We start from the raw sequence: 23,564 nt of genomic DNA on the forward strand, positions 1-23,564 counted from the left end.
GTAAACTAATGATACAACCGCAGAATGCAAGTCGCGTAACTTCATAATTCTGTACCTCAATAATTCAGTTTAATGTAGTGCTACGGTTTAAAACAGTTACCCGTACTCATAATTATCCGCGCGAGGAAACGGAAGCCTGTATCACGTATGCATCCAGCCACTGAGGGCTTAATTAACCGTAAATTACCATCTGATGTACCATAATTTAATGTTATATTTCACTCGCGCAAAAAATCGAGCAGCCGCGCTGCTCCCCCCGCCCCGCCGAAAAACCGTATATTTTATTGGCCAAAGCTCGCTAAAATTCCACAGTAGAACGACGGGTATTAAATTAATTCTACGGTCTGTGACGCGATTGTAAATTCAAACCTGGAGACATGATCGCCGTATTCGTGGCAAGGAAGATCGTCCTAATCGCATTCGAGCGAAGGTGAAGAAACACTATTTCTGGCAGAGATCGTAAATTCAGGCCGATCGGCATTCCTGACCTCCAGCAAAGTGGAAGAATCCATTTTCAAGAGAAATTACTAAATCGAAGCTTCGTAATCTCAATTTTTTTAAAAGAACAGAGTACCAAGGCGAAGAAAGCAATTTTAATTAATTTACCTTTGAAGTTTGGTAAAATTTCAAAGACAACTTGTATAAAAAAAGAAGGAACGAGTGTATTTTTTTTACATTTAAATTAATAAGTTGTAAGTAATTAGTGTAGAGGAGTTCGACTGAAATTAACAGGAGACTGTCTATCATTCTGAACTCTTGTGGGAGAGAGTTATCGTAGAATGTACCGAGCCCACTACAACACAGACTTCATCCCAGCGCAGTGCGCGCGGCATATTAATATCGAGCCTAATTCCAAGAAAGAAAAAAAAAGCAGACGAAGGAATTCCACTCCCACGGGAAGCTATAAATCCACGGTTCATTAGCATTCTTAATTCCAAGGGATCAGAGGAGCTTCGTTTTGCTTCAGAAACCCATAAACCATCAACAACGTCCATTTAATATCAACATATTCCAATTCACGTGCCTGTTATCCACCAGCCATCTAATAATCGACACAAGAAACTGACAAGTTTAGCTGCATAAATATCTATCACACGGGAGCAGAACTGACGCGAACATCAGTGTCAAGTTACAGTGATTCAAACTCTCAGCGCACCCCTCCGTGCGGATATCACGAGTCCCATACAGTTACTATACTCCCCCAACGCCCATGTGCGTTCTCCGCACGTGGAGCACTGTTCTATGCGACTCCACTTGCTATCATCGCCTATCTATCTACCTTGCAAAATCGAAGAGCAATTGTCCCAGCTGCAACTCTCAATATCTCACTACCTCCAACACCCTTCGACAATTCCCCAACGCCCTCCTCCAAAGAGAAAACGAGAGAAGAGAGGACAAGGACTCTTAAGTGCCCAGTTGGAAGAAAAACTTTCCCTCGTCCGTCGATCAGCCCACCAAACGAGAGCAACAGCCTGCTGACACTCACTCTGGAGAGGCTGCGGCGACATCGTAACCCGAATGCAGGGAGCCGCACTCGGCGCGGCTGCATTCCTGCTCCCCGAGCCTGCGATCGTTTTCGAAGGCCACGGCGTCGTGGGCGCCGTTCAGGTACTCGACGCACTTCTCCGTCGGGCTGGCCCTGGTGGCGCTCAGCGCTGGGCACCCGACCACCACGCCGACCACGTCGTCCTCCTCGTTGCCATCGTCGCGATTCCTGAGAAACGCGTCCAAGTAGTGCTCGTCGGTGACCGGTAGCTCGTAGACGGCGCTGGTCGTCCAACTGCTGCCCAGATCACGCTGGTTGCCGGCCTCGTCGTCGATTTTACCGCTCTGCTCGTTCTTTCGCGCGTACAGCCTGCGCAGATAGGCCTCCTGGTGGCCCCTCGTGGCCCAACAACCACCCTGCCACCATCGCTTCGACCCTAGGACCGAGGTCTTCCTCCTTCTTGCTAGACTCGACATCGTTCTCGCGGTGTCCTCTGGGGATCGGTCGGCGGACCCATTCGGCGGGCTGCAATTGGTGTTTTGAAGGTGGTTCTTCTATTTAATTTTGCGGGCTGTTAGGGCTTGTACTCAATATGGGTGGGTTGGATGCACTATTTGGTTGGACGCGCTATTGTCTTGGTGGATAATGCCCCATCCGTGCTTAGACGTGGCAGGAATTTAGCCAAGTCACACTTGACGCATCGTTTCAGAGGTGTTTTGTAAGGCGGATGAATAGTCGGGGCCTGGAGAGTATCGGCACTGTCCTCCGCAACGATTCACTACCCACGATTACTTTCAACACTCCACGCTATAGAACACTCGCGCAGGTCCCCTTCTGTAGCAATTGATCACATTCCAGCACACCTGCCCCATGGGCCCAGAAGCTCGCCCGAAAGCCAACTGCCACTTACTCATCGCGTAACCCTTCGAAGTCCACAGGGACTCACAATCCTCAAAGGACCCAAAAACACTATAACACTGTGCAACCGTGAATCAATCCCCTTGCATCCACCAATCTGTGGAATATACGTAATCGCATGGAGCACTTCCTTTTTATCAGCGCCGAAAATAATCCGGAACACACAAGGCCCAATTCTGCCGCGCCGAATTCTTGGGTCCGCGGTGCACACTGAGCTGTAGATCCTCGCGCTTGCTTGCTGCAGAAGCAATGCAACTCCAGAAGGCTCAATTTCGACGCCGGCCGTCTCTTTATCCCGCCATCGGGCCCAACTGTCCCTCCTTTCGTCCAGAGATATCCGCTGTCCGTCGCGACCCGTCCGGCGTTTAATCGCGGCGCATTAAGGCCCCGCGTCACGGCCGATCGCGGTGATAGGCGGTCGGATCGTCGCGTCCTTCGGCCCCCGATCAGGCCCGCCGCCGATAAGATCGTGGTCCCTGTCCGTGGGTCTCCCTCACGCGACTCAGCGCACGGTAACCGCGCGTGTTCGCGCCGACAAGCCGCCTGGACGAAGCCGTCATCGTCCCGCCGCCCGAACGGGGACACGGGACGTGCCTCTGGCTCCTTCCCGAGCGTCCGAGCGTCCCGCTCGCGGGCACAGGGAGGGCGCCGCGCTGCCCGCCGATCGATCGCGCGGCATCTCTTCTTCTCTCTGGTGCTCGATGGGGCACGCGCTCCGGAGAACGCGAGGAGCTATGGCGTGGATAGGTGGGGGATGAGGTAGCAAAGTCGCGGGGCGTTGGAAGGGTGGGGAAGAGGGTGGAAATGAAGAAGAGAGGTGTGGGCTATGGAGAGTGGATGAAAAGAAGAAATGAAGAAGAGATGTGGGGGTTACTGAGAGCAGAAGAAGAGAAGAAACGAAGAAAGATGTAGGGGTTACAGAGAGTGGAAGAGAAGAAGAAAGATGTCGGGGTTACAGAAGAGGAAATGAAGAAGAGATGTAGAGATTACAAGAGAGTGGAACAAAAGAAGAAATGAAGAAGAGATGTAAGGGTTCGACAGAGTGCAAGAGAAGATTAAATGGAGCAAGGAATGGAGGCGTTACAGAGAAGAATATCTGAAGCAGAAGAAATGAAGAAGCAGGAGTGCAGTGCAGAGCTTTAAAAGAAGAAGAAAGAGGGAGGCTCGGCAGGGTCCAGAGGGACTACTGAGAGAATAAGAAGTTAGAAATGTAGTCAACAGAAAAGGAAGTGCCAAAAGCAACATCCAGAAGAAGCAAAGAAGCAGTGCGAAAGGAGCGGAACTTAAGAGCAGAGCTCTGCGAAAAAAGAAGAAACAAAGAGGAGGCAGAAACACAGCGAAAGAGCAGAGAATGCTAACCCGGGGAAAGAGGTGCGCAGAGAAGAAATGGTGAAAGAAGGGAGAAAGGTAGCTCGTGAAAACAGCTAGCAGCGAGAAGAAGAGAGGGAGACAGATCCAAGAAAAAAGAGGAGACGTAGGGGACAGAGACAGCGGAGAGAAACTCGAGGGAAGACACAGAGAGGAAGAGAGAAGCTCGAGAGAGAAAGGCGGCCGTGGAGGAGAAAAGGAGGAACGGAGAGCGCGAGGAGAGACAGCAGGGAGAGGGAGAGAGCCAATCTGTACGTATAACCGGTAGTACAGCCGGAGATTAACGTTTTAATACGCGGCACGTAGCCCAAGGTACAAAGGGAACCAGGCGAACCGATAACGTTCCACGCGGCTCAGACGCTGATCCATCGGTTGTCCCGATCGCGGTAAGCCTCTCCCACTCTTCCTCTCTTCCTCTGGATGGCACTGTAATATCCTCTGTTCACTGGCGAGTCGCGTACGAATCCAGATCCATCGCGTCAATTCCCAATCGGCGCTGCTTCTCTCGCTGGCTCCTCCCTCCTAACCCTGTCCAAACGACGTATATTCGATTCACGTCGAATCCTTGACACGCGACGTGTGTCACTGGGCTCTCGAAACGATCCAGGGACCACAAAGAACGATGAGACCACTTCTACCCAGGTGATCACGCTCCAATCCGTTGTCAACCGTTCCTTGGCGCAGTTGTGTGCAGGGATTGCGACGATAACCAGGACACGGGCCCAACTGGTTACCGATATGCGACTGGAGAACTGTACCTCCGAATCGGGCCCAGAATTGCACAGAACGTATCGAGTTATGGAGGGACGTTTCGTTGGTCCGCGGCGAGACAGACGACGAGGAGACGCGTTCACGAGGCAGCGCGCTTAATTGGACGGAGCGGACGATGGGCCAGCCGGCGCTGGACGGCGCGCAGACATCGAAAATTCGATTCTAGAAACAGCGTCTCGCCTCTTCCTACTCGGGCGTGCTGAGGCCGAGCGGACACTGAGCGTGCTCCGGGACTCTGGGCCCCCGGAGAAGAGCGGGGTGGAAGCGGACGGCCGGCTGGAAAGCCGATTCCGGAGGGTAGGGAGAACGGGGGTCCGTTCTCGTGAGGCCGCTACGTCGGTGCGTGTAACTTCCACGCCGCCAATGCGCGCTCGCCTGCCCCCACCAGCCGCCGCCTCTTCCTTCCCGATATATTTATATTCGTTTCTAATACGTGTGGCGTGTCGGGCCCCGACGCCTCGCCGAGGGGCCCCTGCGCTCGGGTACCCGCGCCCGTGCTCGCGTACCTTCGTCGCCGCAGCGTATGCGTGCAACCGCGACGGATGACTGCGCCCTGAGGCCACTATCACCGGACGGGCCCACCGTCCGCGGACATAGCCGGGCCTGGGCCCAACTGAGAGCTATGCGACTAGTCTGGCAGCACAGTGGGATCTGGGCCCACTTGGGGGAACTGAGAAGATTCGATGAGGATGGGCCTGTGCCCAGTTACGGGATTGGATATCAATCTTGGAGGATATGGGCCCGAGGCCCAATTATGAGCTGCATGACTAGTTTTGGAGGATACTTCAACCTGGGTCCAATTGTGAGCTCGTGCGTGTCTAATCTTTGGGTCCGTGCCCCATTATGAGATTCGTAAAAAGGCTTGGGTGATACCTAGATTTGGGCCCAATTGTGGGTCGTGTGACGAGTCCAAACGGATAGTATGAATTTCGACTGAAGATCGTCGGTGCACTTTGGGTCCTCTGGAAGATTGTTTCAACCATTAAACTTCAAATTACATCAAGTATAAAAACCCGGGCCCCGAAAGCTTCGGAACTCTCAGGAACGTGCATGCCTGCCCCAAGGCAATTATTTGGATGCATTAGGCGGCCTCTACTCGGGTTGATGATTTCCTGAGGCTCAGTTACAAGCACTGGGAACTACTCGCAGCAATGACGATGCTGTTTTTCTAGAACATCAAGAGGATGTTCACGTGTTTGTCGAAAAATAATTCTTACTTGATCATTATCCGAGCGAACCTCGTGCAGCTGGAATTCAGCAGCATTCCAAGAAGTTCTACTGTACAATTTAAGAACTCTGTAGGTAATCCGGGTACCTTACAAAAAGGTCGAAGTAATCAGCCAATGAAACATTAAACACTTGGAGCACACAAATGAATCACTTTCCAGAGACAAACACCTGAAGACCATCCTGTTAAAAATGAGAATCTATTCCAGGAGGCCTGAAGGCTCGCAGGAAACCGTGCCAGAACCCCGAGCCCTCAAACATCCGAGCCTATCAAGAAAAAGACGAGGCCGGACAGCAGTTAATTAAACGACCGTCGTCCAAGTAGATTCAATGAAATTTGTTCGGGAAGATCACGATAGCTGCGCGCACGATTCAATAATTTCCAATCTTCGTGCCCCGATATCTGATCAACAGATGTCCAGTCCCAGCGACAGCCAGTTAACTGCTACCAGGACACGATCGATTCACCGGCGAGCGTTCCAAGGAACTTTTCATCGGGCTAGGGAATCCTTACGCAACAGCGCGTGGAACGAGTGATTTCCCTCAACGATCTCATGCCTCTAATGATACGTGCTTCGCCAAATAAAACTCCAATCGCTTAATCATCGTTAACGTACTATCGATGATCCCACGAGCGTATCCTCGTCCGACTGAAACCCCGAGGAAGGCAGGAACAACGCGAGTGCGCCTTACTCCGCCCTCGGAGGAAGCTCCTCGTCTCGCCTATCTGCTAGTCGTTTTTCTGTGAGATACATATACGTGTGTATACATATTGCTCATGGCGGACAAGCATTTGATAGCCTATTTTTTACCGGTTGATTGCGGTTCATAATGAAGAGAGAGAGAGAGAGAGAGAGAGAGGGAGAGAGAGAGAGAGAGATTCCCGTATTTATTACGAACCAATTAAACGTATACGCCGTAGCCTGAAGCCGAAGTTTCTTATTTACGATGGCCACAGTGGCGTGGTATTCACCTCCTTGGGGTTAAAAGCGAAGCATGAATACGCGAGGCTGTTGGTCCAAGTGCTCTGTTAATTACGAATGCACGGCTACGACCCTGGATCGCTTCCTTTGCGCGGTGGTTTCGTGGGGAGACTATAGCCGTGACGAAATTCATTTGGCTATGTTAGTTTGGGGGAGGCGCTACCCCCACTCTAGTGATTGGATACGCCCACTCCTATTCGGGGGCCCTGTGACTGCCAATCAGAGATCTAGGTGTTTCTGTTCACATTATAATCTGTTCTTCAATGTCCAACATGATTTTTGTTTCGCAATATCCACTGGGTGATTCTTGTAGAGTTTTTCGCTCTGAACACGAATCCACAAATCGTTTGCGGCCATCATCCTCAGTTTTTGAGAAATTCGATTTTGAAAAAAAATGCAAATTTTCAACTTTGAACAGCTTTTGTGTCGGAACGGTAATAGTTATTCGGTTGCTCGTTGCGCCAAATTATTCTATGAACCATCCCGAATACAACGATATAAGTTATTATTGCATTTTGAACATTTAAATTTGTTTAAACAACGATCAAAAGGAAAAGTACACCCGAAATGCACTTGTTCTTAAAGATATCTTTCAATTTATTTCCAAAACTAAGGGTCCAGGAGAAAATCTGACCAGTCCACGCGATGCAACGGACATTTTTCCTTCGGAAAGCATCAAGAGAAGTGGTAACACACAGTTTCCTTTCAATACAGAAACGAAATAGTTTGGCAAAACGTGCGGCGCCGCCGTTGGTTACCACTGTCGACGCCGCACGTTTTGCCAAACTATTTCGCTTCTGTATTGAAAACAAAACGTAACTTACCAGTTCTGTTGATGCTTTCCGAAGGAAAAATGTCTGCTGCATCGCGTGGACTGGTCAGATTTTCTCGCTATTGCCAAGGACCAATTAAAGATTTTACGTAAAAAAAGCTACTTGGATAAGCAAAATCTTATGAAATTAGCCCCAAAGATTGTTCTACTAAAGTTTTCAATTCAACTTTGTCAGCAAAAAAGATAGAAAAAACATGTTTTGGTCGCAATTCAGGTATTTGCTAATGTAGCAAATTTAATCCCCGACAAAACGAGCAAAAAAAATCAAAAATCGGTTGAGAATTCACGGAGATACGGAAGTTTGTCCACAAAAAGGCTCTTCCGAACCACTGTGCGGCGCCGACAGTGGTAGTCAACAGCGGCGCGCGATACACTGCCGCTCAGCGTCACAGAATCACTTAACGCGCGTGACTACCCCTGTCGACGCCGCGCGTTTCGCCAAACTATTTCGCTTCTATATTGAAAACAAAACGTGACTTACCACTTCTGTTAGTGGTTTCCGAAAGAAAATTTTCTGCTGCATCGCGTGGAGTAGTCAATTTTTCTCCTACACCCTTAGTTTTTAAAATATATAGCAAAATACCTGCAAAAATTGGTGCATTTCGGGTGTCCTTTTCCCTTTGATCGTTGCTTAAACATATTTAAATGTTCGAAATGCAATAATAACTTATATCGTTGTGTTCACGAGGGTTCATAGAATAATTTGACGGACCAACCAACCGAATAACTATTACCGTTTCGACAAAAAAAAATGTTCAAAGTTGAAAATTTGCAGTTTTCTTGAAAATCGAATTTCTCAAAAACTGAGGGCGATGGTGACAAACGGTTTGCGAATTCGTTTTCAGCGGACGAAGCCCTATAAGAAACGGCTATTGAATGTCACAGAACAGAACAAAAAGTTCAATTTCGTTGGACAGTGTTATAAGTATAGAAGAGCAAGAGGTCCACAACCCTTACCTCCCCCCAAAATGCCAAATCCCTTGTTCCGAAACCACGAAGCCAAACTTTGGGACTCCAGTAGCTTCTACAACCCCGCTATATCCCTGCTAGATACTATACCACAGCTGTAGAACTTCCACGCTAACACCATATAAAAATCAAGACTAGTGCCTTAATACGTATATCGAACTCCTCGCACTTTCAAGCTTCACTTTCTCTACCCACTCTGCGAAGAAGCCTGCACTCATCGCCAAATTACCAGAGGGGTCCCAACCCGAAGCAGCTTAAGGACCCCCTTCCCCAGATTGATTCAATACCTTCATCGTCTCCGTCGAAGGGATTTCGGCTGTCAGAACGCGTCATTATGCGCGGCCCGAGCAACCGGGGGCCCATAATTCGAATCGAGCGCTATCGACCGCGCGGCGCGTCGATTCCACCGAAACCGCAACAGACCCAAGGTACGGGCCCCGCTGGGCCCCTTCGCTGCCCTCGTCGCGGAGATCGACAGCGATTTACCGAGATTCTTGCTGCCACAAAGTGGACCAGGCATGGGGCCTTAGTTTTTGGACAATCGTCGGGTGGGGGGCAAAGTATCGCAGGTGTTGCGCAGAAAGCGCGCAAGGATGTTGCTCGAAATTGGCAGATAATTGGGAAAGTGAGAGGAGGTACAGGGACGTTGAAGCTCGCGTTCGACTTTGGGGCCTGTTCTCTCGATCGATTAAAAAGATTGAGGGATACTTTATCGTGAACGGTAACCGGCTTAAAATTGCCCGGCTAATTTAATTCAGAGGGTAACGATACGGTGCAGCGTCGCGAGCGGTTCGTTCAACTGGGTCCTTTCTTTTTCGTGCGGCGATTCGGGGGCACCTTCCGAGAACCCTGACGCTGAGAAATGTCTTCATCGCGCTGCCCCAGTTGCTGCAACCTCCTTGGCAGTTTTTGTCCGGCGAATAATCTGCGGAGACCCTTTTTGTTAATGTTCCCGCGTCGTTTGAATGGAATGTCAAGTCTGCTGGGAACGGGGGAGGAAGGAGTACCCCGTTCTCTTGCAGGATGCGGTACATGGGCACGTAATGAATTCGTTTAAGATTTTACGTAATCGAAGAGTCCTTGCGGGAAACACTTTAGTTGCCAAAATTCCGCAAAAATGTTGTATCAAGAAATGTTCCATGTACCAATGGTGATACTGTAGTGTTGAATTTCAATGCAATTTCCCTTTGGAAAGAAGTTACCAATTGGGCTAAAAAATGGTACCGCCACTTCTGTAGAAAATAATGTAAGAACATATGGAAGAAATATATTTTTGGTTTCCTATACAAGTTACCTAGGACCAGACAGGATTGGCACTTATAGTGCTTGCGAATTTAAATGAATGGCACTTTCAGTTTTCATTGAATTCGGACTATATTATTGCAAAGAATAGAAAATCTTGTGATGCATTTAGGTTATTGTATACTTAAGCATACTTAGCAATCAAAGCAATTCAGATTTCGTAAATAATTTAACGTCAAGGAAGTGTTTTCTCTCTGCAGAAAAATTTTTTTTTTGCACTTATGGTGCTTTTTACAAGGACTCTTTAAATAGAGATAGAGAGCATGGTTCGAATGTTCCTCCTTCAATTTGTCCTTCTATTAAAACGTTTTTTAATACACGTCACATAGGTACTTGTGGTATCCCGACTTTTTATCGTATACCTAAGTCACGTATCTATGCATACGTGACATGCATAATTGTGCACTTCACCTCGATAAAGTGAACGGGGCTCACTTTCTCGGAATACTGAAGGTAGATAACTAAGGGAGTATATAGAACACCAACTTGACCTTTTTACCTTTATACTTCTATACTTTGAGATTAGGTTGCAAATTAGTCTTACGACTGAACCTCGCCTTTGCGCTATTCTTTTCTTTTTCTTTCTTTATCCTATTTTTATAACTTGTGCAATAAATAATAATAATAATAATAATAATAATAATAATAATATTGATAATGATAATGATAATGATAATGATAATGATAATGATAATGATAATGATAATGATAATGATAATGATAATGATAATGATAATGATAATGATAATGATAATGATAATGATAATGATAATAATAATGATAATAATAATATTATAAATAATAATAATAATAATAATAATAATAATAATAATAATAATAATAATAATAATAATAATAATTATAATAATGATAATAATAATAATAATAATAATAATAATAATAATAATGATAATGATAATGATAATGATAATGATAATGATAATGATAATGATAATGATAATGATAATGATAATGATAATGATAATGATAATGATAATGATAATGATAATGATAATAATAATGATAATAATAATAATAATAATAGTAATAATAATAATAATAATAATAATAATAATAATAATAATAATAATAATAATGATAATAATAATAATAATAATAATAATAATAATGATAATGATAATGATAATGATAATGATAATGATAATGATAATGATAATGATAATGATAATGATAATGATAATGATAATAATAATAACAATAATAATAATAATTATAATACACTCTTCTGCTAGAAACTGGGCTATAATTTTACTAGGCTTAATCTGATATATATTTTTAATTGCGGAGGTAAAGAGTGTATTACTATTATTATATCCCAAATATGTATACAGTTATACTACAGTATCACACACACCTTCTGTTTAAAAAAAGATACCCTTCCGGGATTAGATTCCTCTAATTCGCCCAACACCCATTTCCTATCACCCGAAAACAACCGTGCGGGCGATTATGAAAGTGGTGGATGTAGAAAAAAACCCAAAATTGAGATTCTCTTACTCTATCTTATATTGATTTATATCTCAATATTACGAAAGAATTGTTTTAAATTAGATACAACTATCTCGAAACAAAAAGCACGTGACTCACGCCACTTGCATAATCACCGGCGCAATTACCAACCATCCTGCACAATTTCCCGAACTTAAAAACGAAACCCTCCTCAACTACATTCCTCCAAGATCACCCAACAATCTCCGCCATCCATGTCCCTCGACCTTCTTAAAGGTTCCAGAGGTTTTCCAGCCTCCACCTTCTTCTCCAGCATCGATCAGGCCCAAGTGGAGGCTTACCGCGGGCCCCGATGCGCCGTGACGCTATATCGCACCGTACGATGCAGTTCTTGCGGCTGCAGCGATGCACCAGCCGCCTATTACACCAGGGCGGAACAGGTGGAACCCACGGTTTTTCCCCAGGACCTCGTTTCCTGCGCATCGACGATAGAGCAAGGCGTTACGCAGATGAGCTCCCCGGTTATAGGCCCGCGTCAGGGGCTGGAGGGGCGCGTGCTCGCGCGGAGAGGTGGAACTTTCGGCGTCCCTAAAGGCATCGAAAGCTTGCGCGACCGGATCTCTGCCCGTCGTCGACGCTACCGATCATCGGGGACCGTTGGCCGCTTCCTTTCAATGCAGTAGCGTGAGGCGCTTTCGGTGTTAACGAGCTGCAAATGTGTGCGTGTCACGAGCTAAGGGGGTGAGGGTGATTGATCGATACCTTTGTGGGTCGAGCAGGAGGGGGGTTCGATGGACAGATATTTTTGGGGCGGGGGTGGGGGAGGTTTCTGTGGTGGGTGGTTGTTAGGTCGAAAAGTTATGGTCGATTTTGATCTGTTGCGAATTTTGGGAAGATATACAGGTGGTTCTTGAACGTTTTTATAATTGAATTTTGGCGGATGAAGAGTTCTTTTGTACCTTGATTGTCTTGTGGAGGAAACAATTTAGTGGGGGGATCTTTTTGTGATTTCTGTGGTGAGAAATTATTTTTTGGAATTTTGGTAGGACAAATTATGGATGATGTTAGATTTTGGGAATATTAAGTGACTTTTATAATTAAACTTAGATGGATGACAAAGTCTACTTTTATACGCTGATTTTCCTCGTGGTAATCTCTTTGATGATTTCTGTCATTATTGCTTAGAAGTTTGGAAGAAATCATCATAGTGGATTTTTCAGAATATTCACTGAATATTTATGTTAGGTGGATGTACCAGTGAATGGAGATTTTATATTAAAATGAGTAAAATCAGTTACTAAAGTAAGCAACTAATTAATCAGAGATTTCTTTTAACTTCTTGCTTCATATCCAAACAATTTTTGCAGCACGTGGAATCAATCGCGCTGCAAACATAATTTAACGAAAGTGTTCATTCATTAGCCTTAAGGAGATTCTTCGATGCCGGAGCAAAAATAATGAGAAATCTTTGAAAAGTGTTTTGATCTAATGTCCAGAGTGTAGTCCGCATTGTGTTAAAATTTCAAGTCGATTGACAGCACGGTTTATGAAAAAATTGAAATCAAAGTTGCGCTCTTATACACAGGCTGTTATGGGAGAAGCGATAAAATTTCTATAAAATGTTACACAGAGTCCTTAAAAATAGTGAGAAAGTGCTAAAAAATGTTGCAATGAAAAGCTTAAGTATTCCTATGAAATTCTAAAAAAAAATTGGACATTTACCGTACGGTTTATTAGATAATTGATTAAATAGACAGCAATGTGCTCGTATTTTTGGAACTACCTGTAGGAACTGTTTGAAACGTGGCAACGCTGTACGCCAGATAGTCACCTATACAGTGTATACTTGTACAAAGGATACAGTAAAAATTTGTAAAAACACTACCAAGCTGTAAACATGTATTTAGTAATTTGTTGCGAACCAGTACGAACGCGCAAGGGGGCGCCACAAGTGTAAAGTGGAAAGAGAAAAAAAGATGGACGCAAAGCGACGTTGCCGCATTTCGCTCGCCTATTTTACGCTACTTTTAATGAAAATATTGTACTTCTAACTGCATTAAACATACTTTTTGTTTAATTGAATTCCAAAACAAAATATATAGTAATAATTTTATTAGGAATAGACATGTAAATAACATTTTTGTCTACATAATTTTTTTTTATCTAAGATTGGTATCACTGCAGAGCTCCCATGTATAAGCATAGGCTTACCCCTCTCACCGCCTGCCCCGCAAGTGAGGTATCGAACCTCCTTAAGTGTTCATTTATTGGTGCGTTTGCCCTACAATTGAATTTTTTCTCCCATGTTAGTCGTCGCTGCTCTAAATCCCCAATATCAAACTCTGTATTCGTACCAAATCCTTTAACCAGTAGCGAAAGCTTAGTCTTCTCTAGTTCAATCAAAAGTCCCAACACAAGTCGGAAGTTCTATCACAAAACTTCCACAAGCATTCTACAGCTCGATCCTAACGAAACTGAGCTCCAAAACCGTTTCCCTTCATCCAAACAAGTGATCTTCACAATCTGTATTCAGTGCAAGTTGTCCGCAGCACTTTCTACAAATTCCTCGCAGTCCAGTCCACCCCCTCCCGTGCAATACCACAGATTTATAGAAACTTCTCTATTCACCTACCAAGAGGAACGATTCCCGGTGTCAGATTAATCGTCCAGACTTCGCTACTCCGTAAATCAGTGATCAAGCGCCAGGCTAGATGTCTTCTGAATTATGCATCCAACGATACCGCTGCGCGCGAGATTAGAAGCGGCGCGCAGAAGACCGATGGACGATCGAACAGAGCAATCACAGTAGCGTTGAACAGTTTCGACCGCTACACCCTCGATCCACATAGATCCCAACTCCGCCGATGTTAACGCTCTGTCCTGTTAAGGGGTTATGCCTAGTCAGGCGGTCGAAAAGAGGCGAATATTTGTGAATTTTTTTTGAAGAAGCGGAAGCGTATATTTTTACAAAACTTTTTGCGTTTCAAAGAGCGACATTTAGAGAACATTTGGTAATTTTTTCGTAGAAAAATATTTACGTTTATAATAAAATAACATGCGACATCCAAGAAGCATTTTTAAAAATTTGGTTTTGCGGTGAGCATTGCCATTCGGAACCAGATTATCTAAAATCAAAAAACAAAAAAGATTTCGTTAGTATATTAATGTATCTTCAAGTTGACAGAGAGAATTTTCCGAAATATTAAGTTAAAACAAAATGGCGGCTATTTAAAGTTGAAATCCCGATTTTTCCTGCAAAAATCACGCGAAAAAATCAGGATTTCAACTTTAAATAGCCGCCATTTTGTTTTAACTTAATATTTCGGAAATTTCTCTCCGTCAACCTGAGAATACATTAATATACTAACGAAATCTGTTTTATTTTTTGATTTTAGATAATCTGGTTCCGAATGGCAATGCTCACCGCAAAGCCAAATTTTTAAAAATGCTTCTTGGATGTCGCCTGTTATTTTATTATAAACGTAAATATTTTTCCACGAAAAAATTACCAAATGTTCTTTAAATGTTGCTCTTTTAAACGCAAAAAGTTTTGTAAAATTATACGCTTCCGCTTCTTCAAAAAAAATTCGCAAATATTCGCCTCTTTTCGGCCGCCTGACTAGGTATAACCCCTTAATAAACCATTATAATCCCCGTGTAATCTGCTAAACACCAACCTCTTGTCCTACGCGGCGGATACAATCAGCAGCCATCAATCACAGCCGCGCGGATCCGTCGGAAAATCTGAAGACCCGTGGAGGCGAGCCACTCCTAATCGACGAAGCAATAAAATATTCCGCTCCGGCCCGCGGACAAATCGACGTTCAAACGCCATTCTAGCAGCAAACACCGCGACTGCTTAAGAGCAATGACTCTCCTCGATCCTAATCCGTGAAGGTCCGCTTTCCAGCACCTTTGCTCCCAGCTAAATCTTTATTAATGACACCTGCGGCGCCGTGAATAACGTCCACGGACGCGGCCGCGTCCCTGTGCGAGTCTATTTTTCGACGATCGAGTAATCCCCTCGCGAGACGCTCGCTTTCGAACGATTTCATTCCGGCGACACCACCCTCCGCCCCCGGGGCGGATGAGAAGCGCGTCTAGATCTTCATTAGACCACACTGATGGTTCTATCTCCTCTATTCGATTGGGAGGTTGCTGCCAGACGCTGGTATCTGGGGCGACAGACTCGGGTGATGCAGGAATTTGCATACGTTGCTGGTGGCTTCTGAATAGCACAGAAGGAGTTTAATCCTTTCCTCTGCAGGCTGTCGATTAATAGCGACTTCTGGCACGGAGACCTCTTCTCTTTAGGTTTGACGTTTGGAAGATTGGAGGCATATGCACAGAGAAGTCTTTGCTGATTGAGAGTGGACTTGATGGAAGCAGAATTTTAGTTGAAATTTTGATTTTATGGGTGTTTGTAACTTTGCGAAATTTAGCGTTTGGAAATGAAGTTGTCTCTGTGATTAAAAAGCAAATACTACTGTTCAATGGTGTTAAATATAGAAGAGAGGTGCCTAGTGTTTTTTGGGTCTAATAAATTTTATGCAACTCTTCTACTTGCCCAGTGGCGCACCCAGGATTTAATCTTGGGGGCAGCCGAGTTGAAGGGATAAAAATATGTTTCATGCAAATTTAATAAAATTCATTATTTAAAGAGTAAAATCGAGTTTTCTTCTCTTCTTACAAACACCTGCTTTGGGGGCTGCCAGGGCTCCTTAGCCCCTTCTGGGTGCACCACTGTACTTGCCTATATGTAGATATACTGATACAGAGATTAAAGTCCAAATACAGCTATTCAATATTGAAAAATATAGAAAAGGGGTTAGTGTTTTTAAACGGAGTATACCCGTTTGAACCCCCGGAAAATGTGTACATTTTGTGGATTTTTTTACAACTCAACGGCTTGATGAAGATTTCTCGTTTTTTTACTAGCTTTACATAGTATTATGAACTACTTAAAAAAAAAGTTTCAGTTAAAAAGCTATTGTTTTTCGGAAGTTATGCATACATATCCGAAAGTCTCTCGATGTTAGACGGCTAATCGGTAGTGAAGTCTCCAGTGCGCATGCGTAAGCAGACGAGTGCTTCGCAGCGCACTCTGTGGGAATAGGGTTAACTAGTTCCGAGGTTTAGTAGAAGATCTAATATCGAAGCATTGCTGAAGCCCTCTAAAGCTTATTTTTTCATTTTTAATCTAAGGAACCGCTAAGTTTGAATCAGAAGTTAATATGCAATTTCGTTTTGACCCCCCTGAAGGTTCATCCACATCCCCACCACAAAATTCAAGTCACGGGCTGCGAACACTCTCAGAAATCCACTCGCAAAGTCAGCCAATCGAACGCTTTAATTCCACAGATTCCTCGCCAACAGCTCGCACCACATTCAACAGTAATAGCTCTCCTCCGGCACGCGGCTGAAAAACGCGGATCGTAATTACGTCACCGATCATCGGTAGGTGGTGCAATTAAAAGCCTGTTTAGCGTTCTTGCCTGCGTTTCATCGTTCGTCCCCCTTCACTGCAAACCTACTCCACCGACAAGCACCTGTTACCCAAACAGGTGATCCAAAGGTTCGTCGAAAACTCGCAGGTGCAACGAAAGAAACCCTTGTCCCACGTTTCCCTACATTTGTATACTTGTACGGAGGCTCTGCCATAAGTTTTCTCGGTTCCAAAACACAAGAACTAGCAAAAATGGAAAATGGAAAATGGCAATTAGTAGAAAAGTAGAACTATCTACTTCGCATTATTTAGGAACTAGACCAGTGTTTCTCAACCCTTGCCCCACGTTTCCCTACATTTGTATACTTGTACGAAGGCTCTGCCATAAGTTTTCTCGGTTCCAAAACACAAGAACTAGCAAAAATGGAAAATGGAAAATGGCAACTAGTAGAAAAGTAGAACTATCTATTTCGCATTATTTAGGAACTAGACCAGTGTTTCTCAACCTTTGTCCCACGTTTCCCTACATTTGTATACTTGTACGAAGGCTCTGCCATAAGTTTTCTCGGTTCCAAAACACAAGAACTAGCAAAAATGGAAAATGGAAAATGGCAACTAGTAGAAAAGTAGAACTATCTACTTCGCATTATTTAGGGACTAGACCAGTGTTTCTCAACCCTTGCCCCACGTTTCCCTACATTTGTATACTTGTACGGAGGCTCTGCCATAACTTTTCTCGGTTCCAAAACACAAGAACTAGCACAAATGGAAAATGTCAATTAGTAGAAAAGTAGAACTATCTACTTCGCATTATTTAGTAACTAGACCAGTGTTTCCCAACCTTTTTCGTGTCGCGATTCCCTTTTACAATGTAAATTTAATAAAGTAAACAAAACACATTAGAGATAGGTATTTCAGAATATAATCCTAAGTTAAAAACATTAAAAAAAAAAATAAATAAATAAACCGTGCCGATTCTCAGGTTGGGAATCACTGAACTAGACTCTGTTGTAAAAATTTTTGGAAGAAATATACCTACATTGTAGGTGAAGTGGGCAAGGTCTTACCAATGACTCTGTATTCAGCGAGATACTAGTGGCAATTCAGAAGATACGTGTTATTTTCCCGCCGAAACTGGTTTCCCAGCACCCAATCGTCCGTCGAGGGAGTGATTCCTCCTTAATTCCGTCATTTGTACGTCGTTCGATCCTCGGTTCGATGGAAACTCTGTACCCGCCGTGGAACACCTCCGGATAATCGTCGATCATTACCCCGAAGTAAGTAAACGCTCGGAATGCCTGCGGTAGGAGCGCGGGCTGTTGGCCAGCGGAAACGCGCCATCATCCGCGGAGTGTATTTACCGAAAGGGGAGCAACGGTTGTGGAGCAGCGTCCCGGGATGGTTTGGGGATTGCTTTCCATTCTGGACTTCCGCTTTTTGATGGATTGCCGAGGTAAGTGGAGGGGAATTAAGGGCCGTGTATGGAGTAGAAGGAGTGTGTGCATAACAACTGATTCTGGACGGACTTATCGCTGCTGGACTTGGAGTTATTAACCCCTTAATAACGGGAAACCGTTCGATCGGCTTCTGGGAATATTGATGCCAGCTTTTTAAAAGTTTTAAAATTTGGATATTAAAAATACATGATTTTCACGAATTAAAAAAAAAAGGAAACTGAACAACATATGGTGAGTGTCCCAATTTCTGCTCATTTAAGAGGTTACTCGTCATAAAGAAGGTGTAACAAATTTGTTTGCGATCAAAATTTGCAGAGTAATTGATTAATTCTTTAGATTCATAAGAGAAAAGTATAGTTTTTGTATTGTTACCTATTTCTATACGAGGATTAAGTAAAGTGCCCGGCACAAATTAAGAAGTAATTGATAAGTTAATAGATAACTGTTATCACAGGCTAGTATAGCACAAAAGTGCGTGATCTTAAATAAAAGTGTGCGACTGCGCGTATCCTAAACAAGGTCTTTGTTTAGACTGGTTCAGAGCGTTTCCGTCACGGATATTATTTTATGCGTTGGAATTAAACTGTTACTATTTTTGTATTGTTGGGTATTAAACGTACAATAAAAAAAAATAAAAAAAATCGGTAATGCGGTTGCCCAGCACGCGGAGGACACCCGCAGATCGCGGGTTCGAATCCCATCGGCCGCGATTCTGTTTTTCACCTACAAATAACAACAACTCCTCTTTACGCTCGACTTGCCCCAAAAAGTTTATCACGATCCTCGTGAAGCTCAAATAACCCATAAACAAAAAAAGTACCACCTACCTACTACTAAAAAAACTACATAAGGTGAATGTCCCAATTTTTGCTCATTTAAGAGGGGTTACTCGTCAGAAAGAAGGTGTAAAAAATTTGTTTGCGATGAAAGTTTGCAGAGTAATTGATTAATTCTTTAATAATAAATCAACCAGTCGAAAACTATTTAAGAAAGATATTTCAAGATGTTTTACTACTAATAATTTGTACATATATTACTATAATAATTTATAGAATGTACGCATTTCTACCAATTTATGCTCGCATAATATATTGCCTTTGCAGGTTAAAATAAGTTACATCTTTTATGGAGATATTTTATAACACAACAGTAAAGCATAAAATGATGATAAACAAAAAATAAATTGTCTTCGAATTGAAATAGAGGTTGCGGCATATATTCACTTGACCCTAAACCTAATCACCTGTTTTCTACTTTAAATAATCAAAAATAGTAAAAAATCTAAATCCAGAGCACAATACGGTATCTGTTTTTGTTATTAAATAAGAACTATTACTGCGAAAACTATTCTCTGCCCAATTATCGAATACTAATAGTGACCCTGTTCTTTAGCACAACCAGCTGAAAAATCATGAGTCTCTGATTTTAAAAGTTTTTCGTTGCTTATGCTGCACTTCGATTAGCCCCAAGCTCATACGACAGTCGCGTAAATGTTCAAATAACTTAGAATTATTTTGTTGTAACTATAGTACAAACGTGGCGCTCATAATAATAATAATAAAAATACGAAATGAGCAGAAATGGGGACATGAACAGTTAATTAGGACATTCGCCTTACAGTAAAAAAGCCTTTTAGACTTTAGTACTACATATTTGAAGAAGAAATAAAAAAATTATTGGTTGAATTTTATAAATGCATTAGATATACAGCATTCATTGTACCACTGTAGAAATTAGAGTTCTTAATCGCCGCCATCATTACTAGTAACAGGGTCGGCTGAAATAAAAAAACTAAAAATATTCTTAAAATATATGTGAACGGTGAACACCTAATGCAAAAATTCATACAATTCAAACAATAATTTTTTTGTTTGTTCCCCAAATATGTAGTACCTGATAAAGTCCAAAAAGCTTTTCTACTGTATGTAGTTCAGTTCCCTTTTTCTTTTTAATTGATGACTGTAGGGTATCTACCCTTAAGTAGTGTGGACTTTGGTTCTTTGGAATTGTTCTAAATTATTCTGATCCGATCCTGTCTTTCTACACGGTGGATTTAAATGGAGGGAAATGGAGAAGTATGTGGCATACTTATTGTTAGAAGATATATTCGTAAGAACTGAGTTTCACTGACATCGTGACTTTTGGAGTGCAGCGTTCAGACAGTTTCTGGGAAAACCGCAACTTCGCGCAACAAGTCCTTCCGCCCACTTCCGACTGCAATTATCAAAGACACATTCGCCGTAACAGTGGCAGATGGACTTCAGCGCACAAGGTAGCTCCTAAGCAACTATGTTAGTCGAATTAGAGTCGAGTAATAAACGATAAATATAAAGTAGTATGATACTATAGAAATAATAATAATTTTTAACATCACGTATAACTTTGTAGAAGAAAACCGTAAATGGACAAAATGTTCAGTGTTTGATGCCGTATAACGCGCTGCAAAAGAAATGTTTGTACGTCCAACAATTTATAAATATGTCGGAAATGGGGGAAAAGATGAAACCTCCGAGGGCGATTGGGGGTCTACGTTGGCCCTTCTCCTCGAAAAGCGTCTGATTTTTATTTGATTTTTAACAAGAATTGAAAATGTTATTACAATGAACTTTCAAGAAAATTACTTTTAACAAAATTATGAACTATGACACTATTTAAAACGAAAACCAATGAATTCTCGGGATGGGAAAACTGAACTGTCTTTGCTGACGAACTCTTTCGGAATGCCATCCTTTTTTTTCTTTTTTTTTAAATTTCACATTCAAATTATCAACCTTTTCCGGTTGCTAAACTACCACTTCCGTTTCCCTTCCGAGACTACATTCAAGCGCCCACCAACAGTTTGACTCTTGCGTTTTCGATTGGCGCCAAAATAATTTCGCAATTCAATCATTCACGACTTCATGTCGTCATTAGTAATAGCATTAGTAATATATTGTAAAGTATAGCATTAGTAATATATTGTAACCCTGTGTAAACATTGTAACGAAATAAACAATACATCTTAATTAAATTTATTCATTATTTTTTTTTTATTCTCCGACAAATAAATTAAAATTTTCGTTATTTTACATATAATTTCTAACCGCGAGGGTTGGGGACGATCTTTTCCCGTGTAAAAGTTATAATTCGCAATGGTTTACTAAAATGTAAAAGGAAAAAATTTTCGTTCATTTATTTATTTGTTTACAAAACTGTTCCGCCTTTGTCCATATTACTACCCTCTGCCACTTGACAATCCAGGATTTCAATGAAACTTGGTATACAAGCACACCATTTGGAACTATTCGACAAGTGTTTGCATCGGCGGAAATTCATGCGAGTCGCCCGTGAAATCTGTAACCGTTACTTCGCTTCCTGCGGCTCGAACGAAAGGAGACAGCGCCGGCGAGCTTTGGCCGTGTAACGAGCTGGGTGGAGGGGACAGCGCGCGGCATTTACAAATATTGAAAGAAGCTGTTCGAGCAGCTACTATTGACGGGGCAGGCAGCGAGTCCGGGGGGGGGCTCGGTTGCACGCGCTCCTTTCGAGAAATCCGACGTGGTTCCGCGAGCCTCGGCCGCCGGGAAGTCGTAATGAGCGGGAATGCTCGTGGGAAACGAGGGAGGGTCGCTCGACTAAGCGCGCGCGGGAAAGAATGAAAGCGCACGCGCGTCCCGCGATGAGAGCCGCGGATCTCGCGACTGAAATGAGCCACACTTGCCTGCAAGGTGCCGCGGCTCTTCCTACCAGCAACGGGGAAAGCTGGAACATGGGCGGACCGAGGCGTGCGTGGCCCTTGATCGAAGTAACTTAGCTGGGAACTGCTTTAATTGTGGCAATCTTTGTGCGAAAAGAATGTTCAGCTCTAATGGTACTTTTTTAAATGTTCGTCGTCTTGGTGAATGGCGAATTAATTGCAGGGTTTCCAACTGCATTTATTTATTTATCACGAGATAACAATTCTTTTGCGCCTTATAATTACACGAAAATACTCGAATAGCGAACGCGCGAAGGAACGGTGAAATTAAAATTAAGATTTAAATAATAAGTACCAAAGAAAACAATAGAATGAGATGAAATAAGGTGGAACGATGTTAGAAATGCAAGTTTCGACGTTGCGAGTCAATTAACATCTGAATTATTTCCGCTGCTGTTGAAAGTAAGGAAAGTGAGTGAGAGGAATTTGTGCAGTTTGAAAATCTGCAGCTCGCTACCAGAATCGGCGCGATGATAAAAACGTCCCCCGTTGGTTGTAAGTGTAGCGGTTGTTTGTTACTTCGCCTCCATATTGGAGACGCGACTTTTCCGTACCTTTGTGTACGCTTGGGTTTTCCCCCGTGGGCCTGGGTGAGTCAGGCTATGGCCACGTAGGCATCTGGCAGCCAGGCTCGCCCAGGTCAGGGTTTTTCCAGCGCGGGGACGCGCTTTTCGCGCCAAAATTTGCCGCGCGTTTTCGGCGTCGCTTGAGGGACGCGTCCCTCTGAGAGGGCTGTATAAGTAGCCTCCAGAGGTGACGCGCGCCCTCACTCACTCCGTGGAACTGCCTTCAGTGGCATCGACTCGCGCCGTTTAGATTAATAAATTGTTACTACACAGATTCGCAGAGCATCACTTTTTCTCGCGTATTAAAAGGAGTGTGGTGAAAGAGACCGTAGTTATCTTTATTCCATTCACCCCTCATAAGCATTTAATCATTATTAATAGAGATCCTGGTGACCTTTGGCCCCAGGATGGGCGGTGAAATTTTCTTTTATCCGGTTACCCAAAAGTTTTCAGGGGAACAAGCTGGATATCCATTACGGGCACTGCAATTACATCAAACCAGCCTCATCCGGGGCTGTAATTGCTTCGGAACTCCATATTAGATGTATATGCAATAAATCCTGGTGAACGAACGCGATTTCATTAACTTTCACGCTGGTGAACGGTGGGCACTGGAAGAGCCACCGACGACCCGAGCGTTCCTTTCGTTTTCAGTTCGATTAACCCCCGGCGATGCACTCTTCCCTCTTAATCTCGTCGCTGTGCACGCATACCCTGACTCTGGTTTATCCCTGCGACTTCAGCGGTCCAATTTAATATCGAATAATAATAACCAGTTCACCGCATCAGAAAATATTCCAGGATCCCTGCGCTTGCTATGAAAGCTGACATTAACGGACGAGCCACCGCTTCGAATTAAGTTCTGGAATTCTCGTCGCCTGCCAATGACCCAAAGAGAAATGTGCCTAAAGGTGAGAGGCGGGAGCCGCGGAGGGCAAGCGGTAAACAATGCGTTTCACGCGCCAACGGAGGAACGCTCGAGGAGAGCTTCAAGGTCCCCTCATCAAGGGAGGAACGAAAGAAGGAGAGAGAG

The 23,564-nt window shown here is 43.6% G+C and overlaps 1 protein-coding gene across 6 annotated transcripts in view; it reads right to left on the reverse strand.

Moving 5' to 3' along the window:
* LOC143377201 (uncharacterized) overlaps window positions 1-23,564 on the reverse strand; it is a 187,819-nt gene that overhangs the window by 20,976 nt on the left and 143,279 nt on the right. The window contains exon 1 of one of the 6 annotated variants that reach the window (XM_076828286.1): window positions 13,959-13,979. The exons of 4 other annotated variants lie outside the window; for them this stretch is intronic. Coding sequence is in view for 1 of the 2 variants with exons in the window: in XM_076828294.1 (XP_076684409.1) it covers window positions 1,487-1,962 (476 nt within the window). In the remaining variant the exon portion in view is untranslated. Of the gene's footprint in view, window positions 1-1,486; window positions 2,030-13,958; window positions 13,980-23,564 lie in introns of those variants that run through there. One more of the 6 variants, XM_076828294.1, reaches the window with a different exon arrangement.

The sequence above is a fragment of the Andrena cerasifolii genome, chromosome 1 (assembly GCF_050908995.1).
Source record: "Andrena cerasifolii isolate SP2316 chromosome 1, iyAndCera1_principal, whole genome shotgun sequence".
NCBI classification, from domain to species: Eukaryota; Metazoa; Arthropoda; class Insecta; order Hymenoptera; family Andrenidae; genus Andrena; species Andrena cerasifolii.